General features: G+C 39.6%; 1 protein-coding gene across 1 annotated transcript; it reads left to right on the forward strand.

The window, feature by feature from the left end:
* The first annotated feature begins 3,916 nt into the window (after positions 1 to 3,916).
* LOC105232474 (ionotropic receptor 40a) lies at positions 3,917 to 8,932 on the forward strand. The gene is made up of 10 exons (XM_049456962.1): positions 3,917 to 4,226; positions 4,569 to 5,007; positions 5,168 to 5,336; positions 5,405 to 5,680; positions 5,753 to 6,269; positions 6,533 to 6,762; positions 6,880 to 7,054; positions 7,113 to 7,209; positions 7,827 to 8,137; positions 8,265 to 8,932. The coding sequence occupies exons 1-10, from the start codon at positions 4,124 to 4,126 to the stop codon at positions 8,411 to 8,413; spliced, it is 2,466 nt and encodes an 821-aa protein (XP_049312919.1). The 5' UTR covers positions 3,917 to 4,123; the 3' UTR covers positions 8,414 to 8,932.
* Positions 8,933 to 13,045: the final 4,113 nt, after the last annotated feature.

Below are 13,045 nucleotides of genomic sequence, written 5' to 3' on the forward strand. Positions count from 1 at the left end.
GGCCATACAAAAAAAATCGAGTCTCATTCATATAGCATAGAATGTATTTTTACAGGAATAAATAATTTCATTGATATCCTTAGCCGTTTTTGTAATTTTGAAGCGCTTTGGTTGAAAAACAGTTAAAGCACAATTTTGAATCCCATCTGATTATTTCACTTTCCACTATAGTTACAAATCAGGAACCCATCAATGTATCCGGATAAAACTTTGCATAAATAGTGCCTTTGATATGTGCCAACTATTGAGCAAAAATTGCCCAAGTCGAGCCAACACTTTTGAGGACCTAGTTAAGAAACATGATCCCTTTGCAAATTTTTTACCGCTTGAAGCATGACATGTTATTAAAATTCGAAATCATTTTTTCTGCTTTGATTCTTGCAAGTTGCGAGAGCAGAAAATTTTCAGTTACACTCGCATTGGCCCCTTCCACATTTGTTACTGATTAACTAATTAATTGTGAAATTGTGTAAGCTAATTTATTTTTTGTGTTAACTGTGCATTAAATCAAACATTTTTTCAAAGATATTAAGTGATTAATTCAATACAATGATGCCACGATAACGAAAATCATAAAACACGAAACGGAAATGTATTATGAAAAGCAGGTTAACAATACGAAAAATGTTTGCAATATTAATAAAAAATGGTTTGAAGTATGTATATTTGCGAATACAAAAATTTATACAAGTATGAATATATACATACATACATTTTTATGTAATATTTACGGTTAGATATAGAAAACTTAAAACTATGAGCTTACTGTTCTAAAAAGCGAGGCAGCAATAAATTACTCATTACATTTAGCGCGTTATTTTTAGCTTGTAAAAACTTTTAATTATTTTATGAAAAAAAATTAAAAACAAAAACACTTAAAAGCATAGAAAATGCAAATGAGCTTAGCCGAGCATGCATTCAATGCTTTCGGTTATCTGATTTCTTGCCGAACCAGCCAAGCAAGCGTCGAGGAAGCAGCCACAATGTAAACAAGTGTGTAAAAATTAAACAAAAATGTACCGTTAAGTACAAATTATACGATTAGTGGCCCAAATGTGCACAGGCCAAAGCGCCGACCGCAAACGAACAAGCGCAGCGCATGAAGAACAACTACAAAGCAGCCAACAGTATTAGTATATGTATGCAAGTACAACTACAGCAAACGCTAGTAACTAGCATAAGGAAAGTACTCTTTACTTTAATTTGTCTAACTGCAATTTTGCTGTCCAAAAAGAAACTTTTCACTACGCACAGCAAACGCCGCAGAATTCCGTTGGGAAAATGCAGCACGCAAGCTAATGGAATTAAATGGGCACAAGAAAATATTTGACTGAGAAAATGCAAATAGCAGATCGTGGAAACACAACAAAAATAATACAAAAAAAAATAAATGAAACGCTGCGCGCAGGCGGAAAACTTAAACACACATAATTGGCGGTTTCAGGCCAACGCGGCGAGATCGGATCAGACTTGGCGCAGACAAGCAAAGCATTTCTCACAACAATAGACGAAAAAAAAAACACAACAGTAAAAGCAAAAACAATAAGCATAAAACTCGCCAAATGATAAATGTGCGTTTGAAAGTTGGAATTTTGGGCGGCAGAGTGGCAGAAGGCAAAGTGAGGCAATGTCAGTTATGTATTTGTTTGCTGCCCGCAGCCATACCCGACATAGAAATGTAAATAACGCACACTGCAACCACAACCGTTAAGCAAGTAGGTGTAGGTTTGTAGCTTTCCGGCAGCGCTGTCATTCATAAAGAACTACTTTCTTTCACTTTTTCACTTAGGAATGAGTACGCAAATAAATAAGTGAGACCCTGGCGGCCGCAAGTAAAAGTGAGTGTACGTTGCTTTGGACTCTACACTCGTGGTGAAAAATAAGAACAAATTCACGACGTGCTAGTGCACTGTGGCTTCACTTTTATAGATGCAACAACAAAATCAACTAGAATAACAATCGAAGTACTGAAGTATTGGAAATATTGTCAGTAATTGTTAAATAGCTTTAGGGCAGCCAGTATTATTTACATACAAGCAGCTTGATGAAGGCACACGTGATTGCTAATGAAAACTGCGCACATGTCTTGCTATTGCTTGAGTATTCTTCAATTGGTATTGTTTACATTGCGTGCTCAAAACATCACTTTCTATTCTCGAATTTCCATACTGACTCAGTTTTTTAAACGAAGATTTTTGGGAATTTTAATAAAACAAGAAAAAAATTTTTTCTGGTTGCACCGAAGCTATAATGCCTTTCAAAAAAAACAATAAGTTTGTATACAAGAGCTACATTTTGATCGTTATGCTATAATGGCCCAATATTGGTGGTTCTGACAGGAAAAGGCAAAAGAACAGCTGGTGCGATGTGGTGTGCCGTATCGCATTGGAGAGAAAACAGACTGCCTACCTTGCGAGAAAGAGGACGAAATGCGTGAGTAGGAAGAGCTTGATGAGCTGGCCAATAGGGGTAATGCTCGAAGATTCTACGAAAAGACGCGGCGACTAACGGAAGGTTTCAAGACCGGAGCATACTATTGTAGAAACCTCAGAGGTGATCTAGTGATTAATGCCCAGAGCATACTAAAATTATGGAGGGAATACTTCTCTAGCGCTGAATGGTAGTGAAAGCATAACACCAGGAGATGTCGAACCCGATTCCTCATTCAATGACGATGGAGCAGATGGTCTACTGCTGAAATTGTGCAAATGTTCCATGTTCTAAATCTGGTCTTATTTCTCATGCTTAAGCTTATTTTGATGAGGGGTGGAGTCCTCAACTGTCGACTCCAATGTTAAGTCTACACTTCTATACTATTCCGAAACAGCCTCTGATATCCAATAGCTTCAGATTTCCACCAACCGATATATTCGTAATGTTTCCAGCATTTTCTGGTCCGTCATCGTCCTAACACCGCTAGATTCGCCTGCTCGTTGTGGTGTCGAGAACTCTAAAAAAATGGCGCAAAAAGATCGTCGAAATTGTACCTCCAAGCAATATTGCAAAGTAACGGCCTCCAAAAATCTTTAGCCCCATCGAATGTGAGCCAAGTAATTCAATGTGTAAGTAATTCAATAAACATATGGCATTACATTCCACTCAAGCCCTGGAACGCAAGAGCACAGACGAACATCGGCTCAAATCAATTGATTTCTACCTTCTAGCGATATTATAAATTCCAGTTAATGTATAGTATATACACCTAAGGATAAGGAAATCTGGACTCACATACCGCTTTCTTCTGAGTCCATAAGTGTCTATGCCTGTGTAATGTAAGTTATTTTAGTATCAAATTCTTCCAAACTTCCATATTAAGCCCTTATAACAAAAATAGTCTCAAAATGCGCAGTTTCGCATGCCATTACACCCTCATAGACAGCAATGTGTATGCTAAATTGCAGATGGCGCTACGACTTCGATTGTCTTCCCACCTTATTATCCTATCAGGCAAAACTATTTACGATATTTTAATAATACTATAAATATGAATGCCTTCCTGTAACTTCGGCGATACGAAGATATAAATATTGAAGAATATCTAGCTGCTGGTGCTAACGCTTAAGCCAACAACAATATAATAGGCCGGCGCCAGCACGCAGTTAAAGAACAATGCAATATTTAAAGCTGGCGGTAAGAAAAGAGGAAAGAAAATTAAAAAAATGGAAAAAGAACTACGAAATCGTCGGCTCTACGCAAGTACGATGCCGCCGCTTTAAATGCGCTTGAGGAAATATTGTAAAGCGACGCATCGTAAAAATATTGACGGCTGCTGACATGCGATATTTAAAGTTGATGTGATAATTGACAATCAACATATCATAAATTGATGTTTGGCAGGGCAGAGCCACAGCACAGGCCAGAACTCAAACTGAAGCCACGGACGTAGCCGTAGCCAAATGTATTACGCCGAAGCTACCGTGTGCATGGCTGTGTGTTAAATGGATTTTCTTACTCACAACTGCATATAAAAGCACCCGAGGACAGCCAGAGTTATTTTAGTTGATTGAAAGTGAACTTAAAAGTAATGTGAAGAGTAAGCAATAAAATTAATAAAGCAAACACATTGCCACAAGACTCGGCGCTTACCTTGCCCATACACACAAGGCGCATTCTTCGCAAGAAAATGAAAGTACTCCTACTGTGGCTGATTGGATGGTTACCTGGCGCTCTGGTGCAGGGTGCGATCACGTATAATGCGGATAGGAACATTTCCGATGTGGCCATTGGTGTGTCTGGAACTAACAGAAAAAAATATATAGACTTTAGGGAAATATATGAAATATATAGATTATAGATATATATTGAAAAATATGGGTAGTCGAAAAAGTCTTTTCGTATTTTGTAATAATGTCTCTAGCGGAAAAGTGGCAAAAAGCTGTCCACCAAAATGGTACATATTTGGTTATTTATTTATTAGTATAAATATAAAAAAAAAGTTGAAGTATGATTAGAAATACGAAAAGACTTTTTCGACTACCCAATATATATACTTCAGTTACAATAAAACTAAAAGTGTCTATAAATATATAGATATTGAAAACTTATATATTTTCATCCTCCTCCCGAAGCTCTGTCGGAAATAATCAACGGCTTAAAGCCACGCCAATTAGCCATACTGGCGGCACCTCAGTTCCACTTCACTAAACGGCATGCACCCTTGCCAGCTTCGGCCGAAATTCCCGACGATTCGCAATTAGAGGGCATGCAAATGGACATCGACGACTTCATCTATCAACTGCATAAGCTCAACTTTAAGTCCGTCATTTATGATAAGGCCGATTTATTTTTCAAATTCGTCGAAGATAGCCTACAGGGTTCGATTGAGAGCGTCAATCTGATATTTAGTGCACCCTATGAGCTCTCGGCGCGTATACAGGAGCGTCGGTTGTCGCATCGGCTGAGCTTATTCATATTCTACTGGGGCGCCAAGCATCCGCCGAAGGCGCATGAAGTGCGTTTTGAGGAGCCAATGCGGGCGGTGGTTATAACGAGGCCCAGAAAGAAGGCGTAAGCTGCGAATTTATTTTCTTTCATTAAATGGATTTTAGGTTGCTTTAGCATAGACATGCACTTCATCAGGAAGTGTATTATATTGTGTGCTATGCTATGTTATGTCAAAAGAGTTAGATTAAGTCATATACCTCATTTTCTATATAAATCTGCGCAGGTTCCGTATATACTACAATCAAGCTGTACCCGACGGTGTGAGCAATCTGCGTTTGGTGAACTGGTATGATGGCGATAATTTGGGCTTGCAAAAAGTACCGCTACTGCCCAATGCTGCAACGGTTTATTCGAACTTCAACGGACGCGTATTCCGAGTGCCCGTCTTTCACGTAAGTCAGTCAATAAGGAGTAAAGGAAGTTAAATGTTATAGCTTTTTGCCATTTTTTTTCGCGAAAGTCTCCGCCCTGGTTTTGGGTCAGCTATGAGAACGATTCCACAAACTCTACCATGCTTGACGACTACATTGACTCCACCAATGACTACAACGAGTTCACAGAAGTGAATGTCACTGGCGGACGAGATCATTGCCTCCTCAACCTGCTGGCGCAGCATATGAATTTTCAGTTTGTTTACATAGAAGCGCCAGGCAGGACACAGGGTTCCTTGCGCAATGATGACACAGGCGAGGAGAATGATACATTTACTGGAGGCATAGGACTCTTGCAAAATGGTGTAAGTTGTCACAAAAGAGGCGCACTACCTTCCAGCAAAGTAGTTTGCTGCTATTTTTCTTCCACTTTTCAGTTAGCTGACTTCCTACTCGGCGACGTCAGCCTCAGTTGGGAGCGTCGCAAGGCCGTAGAGTTCTCCTTCTTCACACTGGCCGACTCTGGCGCTTTTGCGACGCATGCACCGCGTCATCTCAACGAAGCCTTCGCCATAATACGTCCGTTCAAGCGCGATGTGTGGCCCTATCTCATATTAACGGTTATATTTTCGGGTCCCATATTTTATGCCATAATTGCTATACCCTACAAGTGGCACTTGCCATGTCAAAAGCGCGGAGCAAGGCGTCGCTTGCGTAGGCAACAACAATGTGACGTGGAGCGCGCCGACGAGTTGGTCTTTCATATGGCATACATTAAGGAAATCACAGGCGACAACGAGATGACAAGGCGTTTACTGCGACAGCAACAACAACAGCAACGTCAAGGGGTAGTCCAGCAGATGCGCAGTGGCAGAGTACAGGGATTGGCGGAAATACCAAACAATCTTTTTGATAAATGCATTTGGTTCACAGTGCAACTCTTTCTCAAGCAATGTAAGTATGTGTCTGTGTGTATGTGTGTGCACGTGTGTCTTCATTAGAAGTGCTGAGCAGCAGCAGCATCTTATCTTTTAATGACCATTCTGTGCGTCCACTCAGTCAGCACATTTCCGCTCAGTAGCTCAGCTTCGGCTATTTATGCTGCTGACATTTATTGCATTCCCATTTCATTCAATTATTTTATCACTACTACCTGCCTCATTATGTCCGTCTACCCGTTTATATGTGTATGTGTTTGTCTTTGTGTTTGGCTGCAGCTTGCAAGGAGCTTTATCACGGCTATCGTGCCAAGTTTCTCATGATCGTCTACTGGATTGCGGCCACCTACGTGCTGGCTGATGTCTACTCCGCCCAGCTAACGTCGCAGTTCGCGCGTCCGCCACATGAGGCACCAATTAACACGTTGCAACGTCTGCAGAAGGCCATGCTGCGCGATGGCTATCAACTGTTTGTGGAGAAGGAAAGCTCATCGCTGGAAATGCTGGAGGTTGGTTGTTGGCCATACCCATGGCAAACTTGCTGTGTTGCATAGCATGCGGCAAGTGAAAGTAATGTTTGCTGTAAATACAATATATTTCTTTTTTGTGTTTGTTTATTGCTTCAGAATGGCACTGAGGTATTTCGCCAATTGTATGCGCTCATGAAGCTTCAGAATCCGGATATGGAGGGTTATCTCATTGATTCCGTGGAAGCTGGCATTTTATTGATCGCTGATGGGCTGGAAAATAAGGCGGTTTTGGGTGGACGAGAGACACTCTACTTCAATATACAGCAATTTGGTGGGAGTGTTGATGGACATTTTTATATAATTAAATAATTTTTGGATATTATTTAAAGGTTCCAAGACATTTCAACTCAGCCATAAACTTTATACGCGTTACTCTGCGGTCGCAGTGCAGATCGGTTGCCCTTTCTTGGATAGTTTAAATGATGTGTGAGTTTCACAGTAGAGTGTTATTTCATATCTCTTCAAACCTTTCCAATCTTCACTTATTTCATATCATCTCATCCCATCTCATCTCATCTCATCACCTCATATCATCTCATCACATCTCATCTGATCTCATCTCCTCCCATCTCATCTCATCTCATCACATCTAATCTCATCACATCTCATCTGATCTCATTTCCTCCAATCTTATCTCATTTCAACTCATCTCTTCTCGTCTTTTTTCATTTTATTTCATCTCATCTGATCTCCTCTCATTTCATGTCATCTCATTTCTTGCCCCATCTCATGTAATCTTTTCACATCTCTTCTCACCTCATAGCATCTCTCATTTGATCACCTCTATTCTTATCCGAATTATCCCATCTCGTCTCAGCTTAGCTAATCTTATATCTCATCTCACCCCTTTTCATTACATTTCATCTTCCCTTATGTCATGTCATCTGTTCTGATCTGATCTGATCTAATTCCACTTCTCGTCTCATCATTTCGCTTTCTTATTTATGTTTCATTCCTCACCACTTCATTCAGTGCCTCTCAAATATTTAATACAATATTTACCACTTGATCCAAATCCAAATTACCTGCCTTTCCATCATCAGCATCATACACCTTTTCGAAGGCGGCATCCTGGACAAAATGACAAATGCCGAATATGCCACACAATCGCGTATGTTGGGTAAGGAATATAATGCACTACATCCCACGAATCCCTCTGAAACCAATGGCAACAATGAGCCGCCACCGAGCGATGACAATCGCAATGCGAACGGCGGTGGCGATATTAATGGCAAGGGTGAGGAGAACACGGAGGCCACACCGAAATCGCTGGACTCACAAATCATACAACCGCTCAACCTGCGCATGTTGCAAGGCGCCTTCATCGTCCTAATCTGCGGCTACGCGGCGGCAAGTGCGTTAAATTTCTTTAAAATTATATATTTTTATTATGCGCCTTAATTTCTCTCAGTGTTGGCACCCGCATATTGCGAAAATGTACTTTACATTTTTTCTTTTGACTTTTTTTACGCAAATTTCAGCTGGTATTCTTGTGTTGGAGCTGTGTTGTCATCGTCTGAACTCGAATTTTATGGAGCGTACTCAGGCCCGCTTGTTGCGCCGTTATCGCTGGTGTAGTCGGAAAATCCGTAGAATGACACATATGCTTTTTGTCAGAATTATGCGTTAAATTATTTGTTGTATTGGTTGTTGTTGTCATTTTGTGCCGGTGGACTTATCACTCGACAGTTTTGCATAACAAATGGGATTGTGCGGGTGCTTGTGAAATTAGTCAAACTGTTTTTGTTGTTGTAATGTAGAAATATTCTACAAATGAGTTAATTACCGCGACACCAGCGTAAATGAGGCAGCTTTTGCATAGTTTAGGCTTTACCTCAGCTTGTAGAATTTTTATTGCGGTGTAATTGCTTATCGGTAGTTTGGGAGTTTCTGAAGCGTAAATTTACATAAAGTTTGGTTTTTTGGAACGAAAAAGGAAACCACTAGGTGAAGTAGGCAAAGCGTGTAATAATGTATGATTATAAACATGTGTGAAGGTATTGTCGAGCATAATCTAAAAAATTATAAATTTTGTAATGTTCTGTATCTAAAACCATTACAAAACCGTTAATTGCACCGATATAACTTTGAACAAGTAAATTTGTGTCACAAGAGCTTTAAATAAAATAAAATTTATAAATGTTGCAAACTATTTCTATTGTTTTTGGAAGAATTAGTGATTGGAAGTGTGGTTATGTTAGGCGAAGTTTCCCAAAAACTAATGTGAAGGATGTGGGAAGGTGCTCATTTTCTTATCACCTTTCCTTGATAATTTCAAAGAATCGATTTTTTGTTTTGCATTTGATATATCGAAAGAACATGTACATATTTGAGAATATTCTCTGAAGATTTTAAGTTGACTGAGCAAAGATTCAAGGTATGTGAATATATATTTGCGAGAGTTTACACTTTTTTCTCGAAACGTTGTTTTCAGAGTCGAGAAAGAACATATCTCTGACACGTCTAGAAAAATCGATACAATTTTTTGCAAGAATTTTAATAATAATTTCGACTTCTTAAGCATCTCTGTGGTATAAGGTTTTTTTTTATCAAAAATCTATTTATTATTGGGCAAGCCGCCAGTTTGTTTAAAATCAAAACTTATACTTGTCTTTCGTACTTTACGCATAGTATATGAACATTTATATTAATAGTAAAATTTGTTGGTTTTCAAGATTTTTGTTTTGATTTAAGATAATTTTAAGCAGAAAAGTTTTCCATTTTTCGAAGATTCTCCTTAAAATCCTCGACGGGATCAAGGGAATTAAAAAATTCCAATAGTAGTCTGATTTGGAAATTTTTTTCGGACATTGTAGCTTTGTCTTGGACAATAATCCATGCAAATTTTGTTTGAATAATGATTTCTTGATCCACATATACATTTTTATTGGGCCTCCTCTATTTCTTTCTGAGTTTTACTAACTTCGTGACAAACTTAATATACCGTGTTCAGGATATAAATATCATTTGGTATCAAAAATAAATTATTATACTACTGACATGAAGTATTAATTTCCAGCTACACTTATGGTCAAAGGGCAGTTCAAAAATGTTGCTGCAAGTCTACTTCATTACAGAATACAACAAACACGGCACGCTTTCATACATTGCTACATTTACTTATTAAATTTTTTTGTACATATATTCACTCGGCATATGTTGGACGCGCCCAACTTCGCCTACATAAAACATTGAATGAAGGTATGCGTAATTATTTTTAGACCACAAATACGCAAGGTAAACAAACAGTAACAAAAGAGTGCAGTGCGAAACAATAAAATACAACAACAACTTAAAGTGAAGTCTAATCAACGGTTGTGGAGGGGATTTTTATGCCATTCATGCGGAGTTACGAAAAAATTCAAAGATTGATATCGATTGAGTTGTAAATATGTGTATATGAATCAGTTGAGAATTAGAAGTCAGTACTGTCGATGAACGAAATTAGAGACATGAAGTCTGAATTGTTCAAAAATAGAGCAAAGAAGTAACTCTTTCTAGTGACATGTTGATGAAGGAAGAAATATAAGTGGATTCGAAGAAGAACTTGAAAGCTGTCTCAGAGAGAAGCTACTCAGAAAGTAAGTTATATGGCCGTAGAACCCTCCAATAAGAAAAAAGAGCTTACCTTCGAATATCAAAATGTGTCGGTAAGGAAGTAAAAGAGACCACAAAATAATTAGTAAGATTAGATATTTCATGTATAGTTGAAGTCAGAGATCCAATTCCCTCGTTTTTTTCGTGGCTCATATTAGATGATGGCACTGCACTCCAATAAATGATGGTCCAAAACATGTCGAAGCTTACAAAAAAGTTAGTTTCGGAATCGAATTTTTGGTTGTGCTACGATTACATGGAGTCCGTCTAACTACCGAGTCAGAATGCTGATCTTTTTTCACATATTCTGTTTATTGAAGCTGTGCTGTTCCGACAAGCATTCCCTCCTTATGTATAAACAGCTCCTAGTTTCCTTCTAATCAATACATTTTCCTTGAAACTAAATAATACATTTTTTCTGTGAAGGGTATACGAATCTGGGTCTGTGACACCATCGGCTCATAAACAAAAGCCAATAACGAATAAACCAAATTGCAATGGATTCTTGCTGCCACTCGGCTATCGCGCACTGCTGATGACTACGGCGATGACGGCAACGACGATGCTGAGATCGCAAATCCACTTAAACTGTCTTAAATCTCCATGTGCTGATCAGCGTGCAGCACGCGGAGGACCTTGTGGACAGACAGAGAGACAGACAAACAGACCAACAGATGCATAAACTAGACACTAGACAACTGTAGGTAATGGTCACGGGCGGTTTGACTGAAGCGAGGTGCAAATGGATGAGTCGCTTGCCAAAATCAAACTGATCAATGATGGTATCCAGCGAAGGTCGGTAAGCCGACCAAAGGGTGTGTGCCAGTATATATGGGTGTGTGATTGTGTGTGGGTTGCGTAGGTTTGCATGTGGGTTTGTTTGTTTTGCATTGTGTGCACTCATTTGGCGCTCCAAATGGCGCGGCGAGTACACCACACCACTTTCCTACAGCCAACGCCAACTTGGTCATCACTCGTCGGCGTTTGACGTGGACGCGTTATCGAATCACCAAGTTTCCCTAGTGCCATCCACTAAATATTTATTTAAATTTGCTTTGTATGGGCTCTGTCGCAGCCTTGCTGGCTGATGCACTCGTAAATATTTGCATACTGGCGTATGTAAGTGTGGCTATGTGTCGTTTGGATTAGGGAAAAAAGTATTGGCATGTTTACTTTATTATTTTACTTTAATTTGCTTTCCGTTTGTTTTGACTCGTCGCAGCAGCGTTGCAGCGCTCATCGTGCTGGTGTGATCCTCTTACCAGATGCTATCAATGATCGTTGGCGCGCTTGGTAGATGGGCTAGCGACTCGCTACCCAACTCAGTTCACTAAATAAAGGGCGAACCAGCATTCAAGCCACCACAACACTGACCGTCCTTAATAAACTGCTCGCCCAAAACAAGCGGTCGCATCGCGGATTTCTTGTCCACTGCTTCGCCGTCATTCAGTTCGTGCTGCCTACGCTGACGTCCATGTCGCCGCCACTGATTGTATCGGTCGCATGTCGTTAAAGTCACTGGCCGACTGCTAGCTGCTTACCGTGGCTGTGACTCTCTGTTTGCAAGTTTCTAGACGCTGAGATTCACTTTGGGTGGAGATTTATTTGCAGCACCTACGAACATATTTGGTTTCGATTCTTTGTATGGTAAGTGTGGCAAGTACTATTTACCACCATATGGTCTGTTATAGCCCACATGGCTCAAAGGTCTCGCACTCTTTATTTCATCTTATCAGGTCACAGTCGTCGCACTGATCATTCTTTATAGTCTACTGTCTCGTTGTGGACGTTTTCAATTTTAACAAGTCTACTGATTTTTCTTGATCTTGTAACTATCATTTGTGTGTGTGAAAAGTAATGGGAAGAAAGTAACGGGTTCATTATTGAGCTCGATCCCAAGCTTTGGGTATTAGTAGCTATAATATCTCGAATTACCTATGTCCCAAAAAGTATTTTAGGGGAATACAACATAAATGTGGCTTTCTCAAATTTGTCAGATCGATCTCATGTGTTGATCGGGTTGCAACCAAAGCTTTATAGGTTTTTAAAAAAGGTTAGCTTGCAACATTGATTGAAAGAATGACCGATCTTAATCATCTCCACTTAAGCCATCATTTATCTTATCGTGTTGCAAAGCCTTGATAACAATAACAAAGTGTCCCGATTTGATGAAATTTTAAAGCGTATCCACCCTAGTTGATGAACTTCTTGCATTATGAGACGTGAAAATATGCTGTCTTAACAGACTGAAGCCATGTCCATCTCGGAGCTAATATTCTTATATTTCATCATACTGCGTCTTCTCTTACTTTTTCTACTTTATTGAAAGTGGGATCTCTAAGACAAGTGTTCTTTGTTCAATATCTCTTCTTCTTTTACGCCCCAACCGTCAGACGGGCTGAGCTGAAAACCCAAAACTTCGCCTGTTGCGGGTTTTACATCCGAAGTGTAGGCAGGTCTCTATGCACTTGGTTTTTACACTGCAAGCCTGGACGCCGTTGTCCACCTATGATTATCGAATCAGGGTAATTTAATGGAGCATCAACTCCATGACCTAACCAGCATATTCGTTGGATTGCTATGTACTTAACTAATCAACAGCTTCTTCTTGGTTGTTTGAATAAGAAGGTACCTGGTAGCTGTAAATTTACTGCTTCAGATCGCA

Source organism: Bactrocera dorsalis, chromosome 1 (assembly GCF_023373825.1).
Source record: "Bactrocera dorsalis isolate Fly_Bdor chromosome 1, ASM2337382v1, whole genome shotgun sequence".
NCBI lineage: Eukaryota > Metazoa > Arthropoda > Insecta > Diptera > Tephritidae > Bactrocera > Bactrocera dorsalis.